This window comes from Pleurodeles waltl, chromosome 4_1 (genome assembly GCF_031143425.1).
Source record: "Pleurodeles waltl isolate 20211129_DDA chromosome 4_1, aPleWal1.hap1.20221129, whole genome shotgun sequence".
Classification (NCBI taxonomy): Eukaryota; Metazoa; Chordata; class Amphibia; order Caudata; family Salamandridae; genus Pleurodeles; species Pleurodeles waltl.
Genome location: NC_090442.1, coordinates 337490163 through 337505751, shown reverse-complemented (window position 1 = coordinate 337505751; position 15589 = coordinate 337490163). Strand labels below are relative to the sequence as shown.

The 15589-nt window shown below is 43.6% G+C and overlaps 1 protein-coding gene across 4 annotated transcripts in view; it reads right to left on the bottom strand.

Moving 5' to 3' along the window:
- PTPRO (protein tyrosine phosphatase receptor type O) overlaps positions 1–15589 on the bottom strand; it is an 814046-nt gene that overhangs the window by 179642 nt on the left and 618815 nt on the right. For all 4 annotated transcript variants that reach the window (XM_069228459.1, XM_069228458.1, XM_069228461.1 and 1 more), the window contains exon 14: positions 142–274. In XM_069228459.1, the coding sequence (XP_069084560.1) occupies positions 142–274 (133 nt within the window). The remainder of the gene's footprint in view (positions 1–141; positions 275–15589) is intronic.

The following is a 15589-nucleotide window of genomic DNA, read 5'->3' as shown; positions in this document are numbered from 1 at the left end:
ATATTCATGAGCTAGATATCAAAACATTCACAAGATCAGTCCTATTCTGTAACAATTTTATTATCCTTCGCGGTCAAAGGGATTTTAGTCACATTAATACAGACTGCTTGCAGAGTAGAGTAAGAAGAATGCTGCTCTCACCCAGAGTGGTGATAACCACGAAGGCAGGGATGCTGGGAGACTGATGACTTACAGTGGTGACGCTGCAGTTGTAGGATGTGGCAGGCAGAAGGCTGGAGATTGTCACAACATGAGAAAAAACTGTGACAGGCTCCTGAGAAGTAAAACAAGCAGAACGGATTTGTATTGATAAATAGTACATTATTTCACTTCCACTACAGCAGTTCTGCTGAAGGGCAGAAATGTGATGTTGATGGTGCACGTGTACTCATTCAAATTGAGTACATCAACAAAATCAAAGAAGACAATAATAGCCTTTGAACTTCCTGGCTGGTAAAGGATCGAGGCAATATGTATTTGCAATGGCCAAAACTATTAAGGTAAGACATGGGCTTCAATTCAACAAATGCAGAAAGTGGAAGTGACCTCATTCAAATGTTCAGTTGCTGATCAAATCACATGACCTTTCTACCTGTATGGTGTTAGGGAAAGTGTTGTCACATCACCTTTTACATAATGGCATTAAGGTAGTGACATTGTTAAACTCAAAAAATCGACAATAAATGACAGAGTGAACATGAAATACAAGATTAATAAAATATCGCAACGGGTTCCTAAAGTACTTAAAACATCTTTTTTGTACCACACACACATATATATTATACGCTTTCAGTTCTTCCGTACAGCCTCAAAAGAAAGTCACAACCAATATCTCAAGCTTCCATCACACACCAAATAGGTACTGTATGGACAACAACAGAACAGAGGCAGGTAGCCAAATGTCTGACCATAAGTGCATGTGATGGCGGTATAAACTGGCAGGTCTTTGGATTTGGTTGTCTTTTCTTCTCTCCTTTGCATGCAAAGTTCAGCGGAGCAACTCCGCTGCTGTTGGCACCCCTGAAATATAATGGGGATTTTGTAATAAGCCTACCAGAAAGCCAATGATGCTGGAAGTTTTTGTGCTGGGGGGGTGGAGGCGGTGATGCTACAGCATATTGGTCGTGAAGCATTTACTGTGTGTTTAATTTCAAATTGTATCATCACCGGCCACCTCATATAACAAACTGCTAATTATTCTTTAAAAACGGAGAGCTGTGATTCCTATTCCTTAGCCTGCTTGTATAATTAAGGTACTCTAGGAAATATTTACAGTCCCCTAGCACCACTTTGTGCTGCCCTAGTATCATTTTATTTTTTACGCTAAGGCCACATTAAGGAGGCCTTTCTCTGCGTCATATTTACAAAATGAGGCAATGCTTTGTAAACCCTTGCGCCACGTTATGCCTGCACCAGGCATACTGTGTGTAGGAGGGGGTTCCGATGCAGGGTGGCCCGAAAAAATCGAGCAGTGAAATTTACATTTCCCTGTGCCATTTTTCCTGCATTTTTTATTCCTACTCGGAGCAGTGCCACAGTAACGTTGAAAATGTTGATGCTTTTCTCCTTATGACCACTAAGGTGCGCTTTATTGTAAATACATCCCAACCATGGTATCGTTAGGTGGGGCATTGGTCACGCAAGAAAAGTGGCGCATAGGAATCGATGCGCCACTTTCTTGTAAATATGCCCTTTGTCTTTATACTTACTACAGTCTTGCAGGATACAGTAGAAAGGAGATAGCCACAGTATTCTACCCCTTTTCTAACATGTGTAATAGGCATATGCTTGGTTTACAAAGGAAAGCAACCCTATCTCACAATATAATCACCACCATAGAAAGTACAATCAAGGCTCTTAAGTGAGGTGATGTCCTTGACCAGAACGGCCACTATGAACATTGTTGCAGCACCTCTGCCGAAAGCAATTCATTGGAGTGTGCATTGGCGTTTCAAAATATAATCTTTTTGCAAACTAAAAACATTCAGAAGTGAGACGCAAACTCTAATGAATTATAGAATCCAGTTCTGGTCCAGCAACAGAAAGTGAACAGGACACATCTGAGCCCCATCTTCCCACCACACTGCCTTTGCCATCTCTGAGGCCCTAGGTCGCATTCAAGAGGTTTGTCCTGTAAACAACTATTGATAAACAGGTCCTCGGAAAACTTATTCGGACTCAGCGCACTATCATCAGGAATATTAAAATAAAGGTTTGGTCCCACTTTATCTACCAGGACCACTTGCACCATAGATAAGACAGAAACGGGCACTTCAAAAACATCTTAACATGAAAAGCAGGCTAAACCGTTGAAATGTGTTAAAGGAAAAGTAATGTTTATGGAGTATATTTCAAAGCTGAGAAAATATAAGTTTGTCAACTAAAAGAATGTTTTGTAGATGCCCTGAAGAAGAATTTTGGGGCTCCATCCCGCACACTTTGAATAGTGATGCCCACCCTTCTGCTTGAACTTTGGAGGTGGACAAGCTTGCAAATTCATGGAGAAGGCGACGAGAGAGCCGAGCCATCAAAGGATTTGGTGTAAAAATCATGCAACGAACATCAGCTAATGATATGATTTAAGACTCAATTAAATTGGAAATGTATTCAACAGTTGTGTCTCAGTTCAGTTCATGAGATTTTATTTCTGCTCTGAGTAACTTTTATTTAAAATAGTAATTTTTAAACATGATTACCCAAACATTCCCTGATGAGGTTACCTTTAATGGAGGAACAGATTTCACGTTGTTCTGAGCACTGTATATACCGCCAATACTGCTATTATGTATGAAGCAACATGATTGTTGTAGGAAATTGGGTTACTGTTTGAGGGAGGTGAAACCTTACTCAAGCAGCAACCAAAATAACCTAAGCTCAAACCTCTGGTAGCTTAACATGGAGCAGTCAAGATCAACTTAGAGGCAGTGTATAAAGTATTTATGCAGCACTTTAAACAATAATAAAGGCACAATATAAACCATGGAAACTCCCACCCCAACTTCGAAGAATAGAGTAATTTTTAATAAATAAATCAAGACCAAAACAACAAAGATCCAATCATTAGAACCGGAGATATGCAGTTTTAAAGATTTCAGTAAGAATAGTGCCAAAAAAGTGTCTGAAAGCACTGAGGATATCTGATTGTGCCAGACAGGGCAAAATCACAAGTTCAGGCCAGCTGTAATTGGGGATGGACTGCCTACAGACATCCAGTTGGGCATGCTGAACAAGAGTACCTTAACACCTGGTTGCGTAGTATTGCGAGGTCCTGTATTGAGAATGTGCTGCGCAGCCAAGATGATGTGTCAGTTCTGAGGAGCTACTGAGCTGCACTGCGAGGTCCTGAATGTTTGTCGAAGATCTCTTGAACGAGAGCTTGCAATGGTGAATGGTGAAGACTCACATATGGCATAGTCCAGGTGCTGAGTTAAACGTTGTTTGAGCCTTTTATACCTGGGGCTCTAGAAGGGAGGCCAAAAAACTAGCCCCTGGAGTCACTCTGGAGTCCTGGGTTCAGCTCAAGTCCTTCTCACAAAGGCAAGGGGGCAGCTGGGCAGGACAGTAGGACAGCAGTCCTTCAAAGTCCTTCAACACAGCAGCTCAGCCGAATGGCAATCCTTTCAGCAGCACAGCAGTTCTTTTTCCTGGTAGAGTATCCACAGGTCCAGAAGTGTCCTGTAGAGTTGTGTTTTGGATCCAATAGTTATACCTGGGCCTTCTTTTGTAGTAAGAGACATTTTTAGAGGTTTTCCTCTGAAGTCCTTACCTATCTTGGTTCCAGACTGTTAGACCTGACAGCCTTAGGGTGGTCAACCCTAACTTTTTGCCTACCTCCCTCCACTTTTTAGATGCTGTTTTTGCTGGTTTTAAGACTCTGCGCACTTTACCACTGCTAACCAGTGCTAAAGTGCATATGCTCTCTCCCTTTAAACATGGTAACATTGGATCATACCCAATTGGACTATTTAATTTATTTATGAGTCCCTAGTATTAGTGGGCCTGCAGCACTGAGTGTGCCACCCACTTCACTAGCCCCTTAACCTTGTCTCAGGCGTGCCATTGCAAGGCCTGTGTGTGCAGTTTCACTGCCAATTCAACTTCGCATTTACAAGTTTCTACATATAAGACACCCCTAAGCTATTCCCTAGGTAACTCATAGGGCAGGGTGCTGTGTTGGCAAAGGGGAGGTCATGTACCTATGTAGTTTACATGTCCTGGTAGTGTAAAACTCCTAAATTCGTTTTTACACTGCTGTGAGGCCTGCTCCCTTCATAGGCTAACATTGGGGCTGCCCTCACACATTGTTTGAGTGGTAGCTGCTGATCTGAAAGGAGTAGGAAGGTCATATTTAGTATGGCCAGAATGGTGATATAAAATCCTGCTGACTGACTGATGAAGTTGAATTTAATATTACTATTTTAGAAATGGCACTTTTAGAAAGTGAGCATTTCTCTGCACTTAAATCTTTCTGTGCCTTCCAATCCATGTCTGGCTGGGTTGAGTTGACAGCTCCTTGTGCATTCACTCAGACACACCCCAAACACAGGATACTCAGCCTCACTTGCATACATTTGCATTTTGAATGGGTCTTCCTGGGCTGGGAGGGTGGAGGGCCTGCTCTCACACAAAGGACTGCCACACCCGCTTCTGGGACGGTGGCAGATAGGATTGAACTGAAAGGGGACCTGGTGCACTTCTAAGCCACTCTTTGAAGTCTCCACCACTTCAAAGGCACATTTTGATATATAAACAGGGCCTCTGCCCCTACCAACTCAGACACTTCCTGAAGAAGAAAACTAGAACCAGAGCCTGCATCCTACCAAGAAGAACTGCCTGGCTGCCCAAAGGACTCACCTGACTGCTTTCTGTGAAGGACTGATGCCTTGCTGTTGCCCTGCTGCCTTGCTTCTCTCTGGCTGGGGTGAAGAAGTGCTCTTCAAGGGCTTGGTTAGAGCTTGCCTCCTGTTCCCTGATGTCTCAGGAGCAAAAAGACTTCATCTCTTCAAGAAGGACTCCTTTTGCAGTGAAATTCGACGCACAGTCTGCCAGAAACGACGCCTGCACCGCAGTGAAAATTTCACTGCACACCGAACTGTAGCCCGAATTCGCAACGAGGAGATCGATGCAGCAGCAGAGTAGCGACCGAAAATTCAACGCACGGCCCACCTGAACGACGCACAGCTGAACTGGACGACGCAGCCCGACTTCTAGAGATAAATTGACGCAGCGCCTGCCGTGCGATAGAAAATTTGACACAACGGCCACCGAATCGACACAGCTCCTGTGACTTTGTCCTGCAGGGCAGGAAATCCACACATCATCCCCGGGGCACCTGAAGACCCCACAACCCGAAGAGGATCCGTGACTGAGCCCCGGAAATCGACGCTCAGCTGTCCCTGCATGAAAACTAAATGACGCATCGCTGTGTGCAGCCCAAGAAATCGATGCACACCCCTTTGTTTCCACACATCTCCTCCTCTGCAGTTCTTTTAGGAGATTTTTTGTGCTTGAAAGAGACTTTGTTTGCTTCTAAAAGACTTAAGACACGTTATATCACTTTTCAGTGATATCTCTACATTTACTTATTGCATCATTAATCATTTTTGACCTACATTTATCCAGATAAATATTATATATTTTTCTAAACAATGTGTGGTGTGTTTTTGTGGTGCTATATGGTGGTATTGTATGATTTATTGCACAAATACTTTACACATTGCCTTCTAAGTTAAGCCTGACTGCTCAGTTCCAAGCTACCAAAGGGAGGGCACAGGATAATTTGTATTGTGTGTGACTTACCCTGACTAGAGTAAGGGTCCTTGCTTGGACAGGGGGTAACCTGACTGCCAACCAAAGACCCCGTTTCTAACACAGACTAACTACATGGTGAATGCACCCCTTTGTGTGGAGGCAGGACACAGCTTATTCAAGTGTAAGTGGGGCTGTGCCCAGTTCCTCCCTCCCATTGTGCCAGTGATGGCCCATCCAGGCACACCTAAGCTCTCTAATGTGAGTGACTGTCTATAAGGAAGTCACAAAGCCCAACTGTCAGCTACACCTAGTCTTGTGACCCAGAGACAGGCTGCAGGCATCAAATGGCTAAGGCAGGAAAGCTCCAATTTTCTGAAAGCTGCAGTTTCAAAATTGTAATTGTAAATGACTCTCTCATGGTGAAATACAATTTTAAATTACAATTTTGAAACCGCAGTTCCAAAGACACTAAACATGAACTGGTTAACTGCTCTCATTTAGAAATTGTCACTTATTAAATGTAATAAGGTAATCCCAATGTTATGCTATGGGAGAGGTAGGCCTTGCAGTAGTGAAAAACAAATTAAGACTTTTTCAGTACCAGGACATGTAAAACTAAGAAATACATGTCCCACTTTATAAATACAGTGCACTGCGCCCCCTGGGCTGTCCAGGGCCTACTCTAGGACTGATTAATATGTATTAAAAAGGGAGGTTTGGGCATTGCAAAAGGTTCATTTTGCCAAGTCAACATGGCAGTTTAAAAACTGCACACACAGGCTGCAATGGCAGATCTGAGACATGTTTAAAGTGCTACTTAAGTGGGTGGCACGGTCAGTGCTTCAGGGTCACTAGTGGCATTTAATTTACAGGTCCTAGGCACAGGTGTTGGCACTTTACTAGGGACATACAAGTAAATTTAAGATGCCAAGTGGGTATAAGCCAATTGTACTATGTTTTAAGGAGAGAGCACAGGCACTTTAGCATTGGTCAGCAGTGGCAAAGTAGGCAAAGTCCTAAATCAAACAAAACCAAAGTCAGAAAAACAGGAGAGTTGAAGGCAAAATGTTGAGAGGAATACCAGACCAAGGATACCAGGTCAAACGTGTCCACCACCCAGCTGAAAGTGGGGAGAACTACCCAACCCCTTGGGAGTGCTCATCATTGAGGTGGACAGACCTGGAGAGACCATTAGCACTGGTGTGGTCTGTTCCAGGACAGTGTTCAAATGTAAAGACCATTCCATGTAGGTAGATGGACCACCTCAACAGTTTGTAATTCTCACCTTTCATCTGCATTAGCTATCTGAGGGGGTCAGTGGTCATTCTCAACCCAGAGGTGAACACCAAATGGTCTCATCTTCTTTAGTGACCAGACAACTGCAAAAGCTTCCCTTTCTTTGCACTTCACCTCTATTCCCTGAGAAGAAACCTCCTACACAAAAGGCTACAGGTTGATACAGTACAATAAGTAATGGCACACGTGTAAATCAATAAAGTAAATCAGTACATGATGTGTTACAGATATAATGGAATGACAACAATGTATATACAAATCCTGTCCTTTACATAGTTCAATAACTGTTTAATTCACATTATTGAAATTCTGCAGTCCGATCAACACGTCCCATGCAAAGAATTGTTTCACATGAAATAAACTCCTCATGAAGGTCTGTTACAAATATAATGGAATATCAACAATATATACACAAATCCTGTCCTTTACATAGTTCAATAACTGTTTAATTCACATTATTGAAATTCTGTGATCCGATCAACATGTCCCATCCAAAGAATTGTTTCACATAAAATAAACTCCTCATAAAGGTCGAATTGTTTCACATGAAATAAACTCCTCATGAAGGTCTGTTACAAATATAATGGAATATCAACAATATATTCACAAATCCTGCCCTTTACATAGTTCAATAACTGTTTAATTCACATTATTGAAATTCTGTGGTCCGATCAACATGTCCCATCCAAAGAATTGTTTCACATGAAATAAACTCCTCATAAAGGTCAACACGTGTTTCATCCGGGGCGAATACGGTGCGTCCGAGGGCCCTGAAAACACCCATCTTATACTAATATTCTATATTCTGATACACTGTTAGGCCAAAGTGAGACCTTTGAGTGCCAAAGTAGTGCTGAAATAGATAGTGCTGTCAGCACCCTCTCCCACAGCTGCTTCTGACAGCAGCTTTCCAATCAAATCCTCTAGTGATAAAAGTTTGATGTACTTTAACCCTTTGTCTCCTGCACTTTCATGTAAAGAAGTAAATGTAGTAATTTGTGGAATGCAGCTTCTCTGTAAAAGAATTCAAGGTTCACGATTGGCCAATTAAATCTTTCCTAGAAATGCTTGGTGCACCATGTAAGTCCTGAGAGTGGGAATAATTCTGACCTCTTTTGTTAAAAGGGTGGAACCATGTTGTCTGGTATTTCACGCTGAATATACTCTAGTGGTCCAGAGTCCAGAGAATGTCCTAAATGGAAGGACCAATGTTAAGTGATTCAATTTGGTGCCTTACCTGAGAGGTATTAACTGTTAGGACACATGCAGATTCACTAACATTTTGTGTAATTTTTCCAGCACAAAATGTTCATCTGAAATTTGCGCTGTGAAGTTGCCTGAAAATAGTACAAAGAAACATTTTGCGCTGCTTTGCATTACATTACGTCAGGGGTCGTTTTATGGGTGATACATGGGATTGCCAATGGAACCACACATGACTTGTGACACAATGTCATATCTAGTAACAATAGAAGACTGGTTTTGAGCCAAAAATAATACCTCTGTGACATTAGCATTAATTTGGAGAAGTGTTGTTTCCTCCAAACTCTTAAAGATAAGGCACTTTCCTGCTCTCTCCCTTTCACGCAATGCAAAGCGGCAACTATGTTTGCTGTCCGGCATGAAATGATATCTTTGTTAATATGCCCCATTGTGTCTATCACTTTTAAACACTGCATCAAGGGGCCTATGAGGGAGTCAAATATTGTAACCTGTGTGTCTGACAAAACAGCAAAAATGGATTACAGGAGGCACACATTCTTTGAAAATTGGGCTGTTCATATTTTCTCTCTTATCCTTTAATCCTACCCTCATGTATTTCTTCCTTAGGGCTTGCCAAATTGTTACCCTATGTCAGGAGACTTTCTGAACTCTACTCTGGGACTCTGTCAATCAATCCTGAAGGACTGGGGAGAGGAGGGCACCTGTTCCATTCCAGCAAGCTATCTATAAGAACAATGTCTCGATAGATAACAAAACTGGTTATCAAATGTTGTGATGTCATAAAGACCTACCAGGCCAGATGGACAATGCTCTCTGAGAGTCTGTCAACGTAGCCTTGCTGGTCTGCTTTGACTGAAATCAGAAAGCACAGCTGCAGGAGGGGATAGAAGGGAGGGAAGGGAGTGGGTTTTGGTTAAGGACAGTACGCAAGATATTTATTTGTCACATTTGCGCGAGGGAGGAGAGGGCATGTTATGTATAGCTCTCCCATTATCCTCTGCCTCTGAGCAGCAGTTGAAGGCAGGGGCAAATGATTTTGAGGGCCATACATGAGATAAAATTAAAGATGGGTAAAAGTGAATTACGGTGATATTTTTCACCTCGGGGTTCGCTCTCGTCTATTTGTCCTCACTCAGAACACCCTCAGTGAAAACAAATCTCTGTAATTCAGTGTTACCCATCTAAAATATTCTTTAATGTTACAGCATGGTAGATTGAGCAGAGCCTCAGTGTCAGTGCTTAATCTTTTAAAGAATGAGTGACGGTGTCCAAAGCACTGCTCAGAAGCCCGTGGCCTTGAACTGCAATGTTGGTGCACCGAATTCCAAGGCTGCATAGTCCTAAGCCCACCTAATGCCACTTTAATGCGCTACCAGACACTCCCTGCCCATTTTCCTCACTCTTAGAGGTTCCTTCTTTCTCACTTTGAGATTTCTTTCCATCTTTCTCTTCCTCACTCTTTACGATTGTGCTTTGCCCTCTCCTGATTTTGGTAAATGTCTTCTGCGGAAAAATAAATGCTGCGCCCAAAAATGAGTGCCAGTGGCCCCTACTGGCTCAAAATATTTCTGGGGACCTACAGTTTATGTTATAGTGTACATTCTGATCAATATTACTAACATACCAGGGCCACCCCAACGTCCATGATTTTAAAGCTAAACAGTAGACTGATGGGTGCTCTGGGTGGGAAGCCTTATTACTCTGAATGCATCTGCCAACCAGTGTTAACGGAAACAGAAAGCCGTCATAGAGGTCCTGGTGGAACATTGCGCACCCTCCATGCAGCTTCTCGATTTCAGATGTCTTATGGGGGGTGACTTTAACCTGAGTGTTTTCCCAGAAACCAGAGAAATGACTTGCTTGAATGGCAAAATAACCAGTGAGAAATTCTGGGATCTCTCAATTCATCCCCAAAAAAGATAAATTAATGATAAGTCTTTAAGAACATTATATAGCCGAAATGCACAAGGGCTGAATGGTCGCTTTACAAATGACTGTCCATCTAAGTTCACAAGCTGTAAGGCTGGCTGTAGTTTTATTCCTTATTACTCATTTCACCGTTTCGTTTCTGCATTGACTTTGAAATCTCTCCAAGGACAAAGAGTACGTTCTCCAGACTCTCACATTTGCTCTCTCTCCACATGGGGATGTTCTTTGGTGTGTAGTTGGGCCGCACACTAGGATTTTCTGTAACTTCGGATATGGATTCCCCCTTTAGAAGTTACTCCATCTAGTAAGGAACATAGGTTGAAGTACATGTCCTTCTGCAAATTGCCTCCATATGGGACACTGACCTCCTTGATTTAGATTGGCATAGCTTCACAGACTTGATGGGTGAAGTTGCTGTGCTTGGAGTGTGCATGTCAGCTGCAGGCTTACACGTGCATGGCACAGCGTGCTGTGGAGTCAGCTCAGGCAGGTAGCTTCTCACCTAGTTAGGTGACTCCGTGGCTTCATACTTGAATTTATCCGCACTTTGCTCATGGTTGGTGGAAGCAGAGAGGGCAGCTCTGTGCTTCTGTATGCATAAATATTCACATGGAAGTTTGTCACACCGGATCGTGAGGACACTTCCGTGGTGACTGAAGGTAAGCAGGGTGTGATCTGAGTGTGACATTTGATAGGCTCAGGTGTGTGCGTCCAGGCTTTGTGAGATCTGTGATTTAGTAACTGATTGCAGCCCAGACCCAATTTAAGACCTGCGGCTATTATGTTCACTCCCATCCTCGTCACTACTTTATTAGAAATAACCCCAGCTAGCGAAATAAAAGGCAACAGTGAAACTATGAAACCTCTGAATAGCTTTAAGGACTACGAATCTCCTGAACAGTGCTTAAATATAAAAAATAAGTGCAGGAGCCCATGTTATTTTTCAGGAGGCCACTGCAAGCTTCTGCCACCTCAGTTCCATGTTGCCACTGTCAAATACCAGTCAGCAACACCTCCATACCATTACAACCCTTCAAATGTTACAATTTGGGTTTAAGAATGGCCTGATAACCCTGGTATTATTGATTTCCAATCATATTTTGAAATATGAAACACTGCTTTTTTTAAAAAAAATATTGAGAGTGACAGCAACACGTAATGGTGGACTACGATAAAAATATGTTGGTGTTATGAAAAAAGTTCCAATGCTGCGCCCCGGCAAACACCAGCACAAATTAAGCACTGCTCCTTAAAGAGATTAGAAAGGTGTGTGGGTGTTTGAAAACATGAGCAGGATTGCAGGATGTGCACCTTTGCTTTTTAACCCCTACACAGCAGTTTTAGGCCAAGCATAAAAGGAGATTCATGCTTCCCCCTGTAACTCGAGTGCTGCATACTGGGATTCTGCAATACACAGATGATATAATCCCTGGTGTGCACAAGGGAGGGTTTGCAGAGCTTCATTATTTCCCTCAAGGTATATAATCAGGATTTCATGTGCTTGGTTTCTATTAGTTGTGAATTCTGCTGTGACTTTTTCTGTGTTTTTCAAAGTTTTGTAAAACTGTAAAAATCAGTGGTTATAACTGTTTACTCTTTTTTCCTCTGTAACAAATCATGGAGGAGGTGTTTTTTTGCTGGTTATAAAGAATTTGTTTTTTATTTCTATTCTTCCCTACTTGATTCCTATTGCTAAATCTTTCTTCCTTTTTTCTGCTCCACGTTCTCTTCTCTGTACCTTTCCCTTGTATTTGCTCTCCCAAGTATTTTTTCATTATTTACCTCACTTCGCTACCCGTCTCATTTCCAAGTGTTTAAATTGCTCTTTCCAGTGGTTCAGTTACAGCCTATGTCCAGGATGCACATAGATGGGGATATGTGTGCACCCATTATGATTTCATTGCAGCTTATAAAAGGTTGATGGGGAGCATATAACATGTCTTCCTGCTGCTCTATTCTTCAGAAAAATGACTGAATGAAGATTTTCTTCTTGGCATATGAGATATATATATATATTATGGGGTGTGTGGTGCTACCCAGTGTCACCTTGTCCTGTTTGTTTTGCGATACTGAGAAAGGACTGGGTTAGTACATGTGACGCTGCTGTCTTTTCTCAGCATATTCCTCCTGTACATGGTTGTAGGGAAGACATCTTCTAAGGAAATAATCTCCCAAGTGTTAGATATATGGTTTCTGGTGACAGCAAACTCTGCTGTTGTGTAACTGAGTTAGTAAAGTAACTTTATGACCTTGGGTTGTCTAACTGTGACTTCCAAACCATGAATGAAATTTACTTTACATTGCGGAGCCATACCTAAGGGAGTTGTTTAGTGGTAAGCCAGCAAGCACTGTTTTTTCCAAGCATGTGGGCCTTTGTTTATTTGAAAGAAGTGAGGGGATTGTGCTTCGTTCACGCATGTGTGAGCCTAACTGAATAATTTTGACACCCTCACTCTGTCAATATGATCAACTTTGGAATTTTGTGGAGCTCAGAATGCTTCAACAGGGCATGACTGAAGCTGTATCTGTTGGTGAGTTCCACAAGGCTGAATACCTTCCCCCGAGGGTTCACTGAATCAATTTAGTGCTGCTGAGATGCTCCTAACAGGAGAAACTTGCACATTGGGCAGATATGCTGGGGTGGTTTGTCCCAGATTTTCAGGGGCAGTAGGTGAAGTCCAGTTACACAAAGCCAAGGGTCCCACAGACTTAGGAAAAAAAACACTTGAAGGTCAAGACTCATTCAAGCGAAGACCGTCAGCAGGGTCCAGCTCAGATCCAGTTGGTACTGGTCAGCTGGCAAAAGGCCTCTTGAAGGTGGTTGTGGCCCTTTAGCTAAAGAGGAGGTCCGCCAACTGACCCCTGCAGTCCACTTCTTTGTCCTGGTTAAAAGGGAGACCAGGTCCAGACTTTCAGGACTCCCCTCAGGTCACAGACTGCAAGGTGAGTCCTCCTCTGTTCTTCAGTAGGTTCTGAAAGTGTTGTGAAGAGGGTCCCTTTGGATGGTGAGTGGGAGGGGGGGGGGAGAATCCTGGCTCCTCCCTAACCAATGGAATAAAAGTTCCTAGAGGTAACTGTTAGAAATGGGGTTTTTGGTTGGCAGTTAGGTTGCCCTCTGTCCAAGCAAGAACCCTCACTCTAGTCAGGGTAAGTCACACACAATCCAAAATCAGCCTGTGCTCACCCTCCGGTAGCTTGGCACGAGCAGTCAGGCTTAACTTAGAAGGCCATGTGTAAAGCATTTGTGCAATAAATCATACAACACCATAGCATAACACCACAAAAATACACCACACAGTATTTAGAAAAATATATAATATTTATCTGGGTATCTTCAGGTCAAAACGATCAAAGTTGCAATATGAATTTGTAAAGATATCACTGAAAAGTGATATAAAGTGTCTTAAGTCTTTAGAAAGTAAACAGAGTCTCTTTCAAACACAAAGTACCTGGTTTCTGGTGGAAAATCTCCTCAGAGGGCCACAAAGGAAGAGGTGAGTGGAAAAAGGGTGTGTGCGTCGATTTCTCCCCAGCACACACGGACTTGCGTCGTTATTTTCCACGCGGGGAAGTCGGGCGTCGTTTTCCGGCACGCGGACAGTCTCTTTCTGTGGGTTGCGGGGATTACCAGATGTCCCGGGTCTGTGCGTGGATTTTCCTGCTTGTTTTCCGGCTGCGCGTCGTTCTGCGGGGCTGCGCGTCGAAGTTTCGATCTCACGGCAGGCGTCGCGTCGATTTCTCCTGCGGAGTCGGGCGGCGTTGTCCTTGCGAGGCCGTGCGTCAAAGTTTTGATCTCACGGCAAGCGTCGCGTCGATTTCTCCTTCGGAGTCGGGCGGCGTTGTCCTTGCGAGGCCGTGCGTCAAAGTTTTGATCTCACGGCAGGCGTCGCGTCGATTTCTCCCTTTACAGCCAGGCAAGAGTTCAGCAAGGCAGCAGGCCAACAGCAAGGCAGCAGTCCTTTGTAGAAAAGCAGACAGGTGAGTCCTTTGAGCAGCCAGGCAGTTCTTCTTGGCAGGATGTAGTTTCTGGGTCAGGTTTCTTCTCCAGCAAGTGTCTGATGAGGTAGGGCAGAGGCCCTGTTTTATACTAAGTTGTGCCTTTGAAGTGGGGGTGACTTCAAAGAGTCTCTAAGAAATGCACCAAGTTCCCTTTCAGCTCAATCCTGTCTGCCAGAGTCCCAGTAGGGGGTGTGGCAGTCCTTTGTGTGAGGGCAGGCCCTCCACCCTCCCAGCCCAGGAAGACCCATTCAAAATGCAGATGTATGCAAGTGAGGCTGAGTACCCTGTGTTTGGGGTGTGTCTGAGTGAATGCACAAGGAGCTGTCAACTAAACCTAGCCAGACGTGGATTGAAGGGCACAACAAGATTTTAGTGCAAAGAAATGCTCACTTTCTAAAAGTGGCATTTCTAGAATAGTAATATTAAATCCGACTTCACCAGTCAGCAGGATTTTGTATTAGCATTCTGGCCATACTAAATATGACATTCCTACTCCTTTCAGATCAGCAGCTGCCACTTCAACAGTGTATGAGGGCAGCTCCAATGTTAGCCTATGAAAGGAGCAGGCCTCACAGTAGTGTAAAAACGAATTTAGGAGTTTCACACTACCAGGACATATAACTACACAGGTACATGTCCTGCCTTTTACCTACACAGCACCCTGCTCTAGGGGTTACCTAGGGCACACATTAGGGATGACTTATATGTAGTAAAAGGGGAGTTCTAGGCTTGGCAAGTACTTTTAAATGCCAAGTCGAAGTGGCAGTGAAACTGCACACACAGGCCTTGCAATGGCAGGCCTGAGACAGGGTTAAGGGGCTACTGAGGTGGGTGGCACAACCAGTGCTGCAGGCCCACTAGTAGCATTTAATCTACCTGCCCTAGGCACATGTAGTGCACTCTACCAGGGTCTTACAAGTAAATTAAATAGTCAATCATGGATAAACCAATCAGTAGTACAATTTACCCAGAGAGCATATGCACTTTAGCACTGGTTAGCAGTGGTAAAGTGCCCAGAGGTCAAAAGCCAACAACAACAGGTCAGACAAAATAGGAGGAAGGAGGCAAAAAGTTTGGGGATGTCCCTGTCAAAAAGCCAGGTCCAACATGACCCCCTACCAGCCTAAAGCCAGGGGAGAACAATCACTATCCTGATGTACTTCCCTGTTTGAGGCGACAGAACAAGGACCCAGGCCCACAACAGCAGGGGCATGCTCCAGTTCTTCGCCTTCCTGACTCCAATTGGATCACTCTGTCCATACTCTCAGGGCCCACTAAGCCAACCCATGGGGAACCTTTCTCCTTACCTGCGGATCCCATCTGTGCAGCACCTAACCTTACTTTGCTCACAGATGTATCCCAGGAGCAGGATAGTACCACCATGACCAAC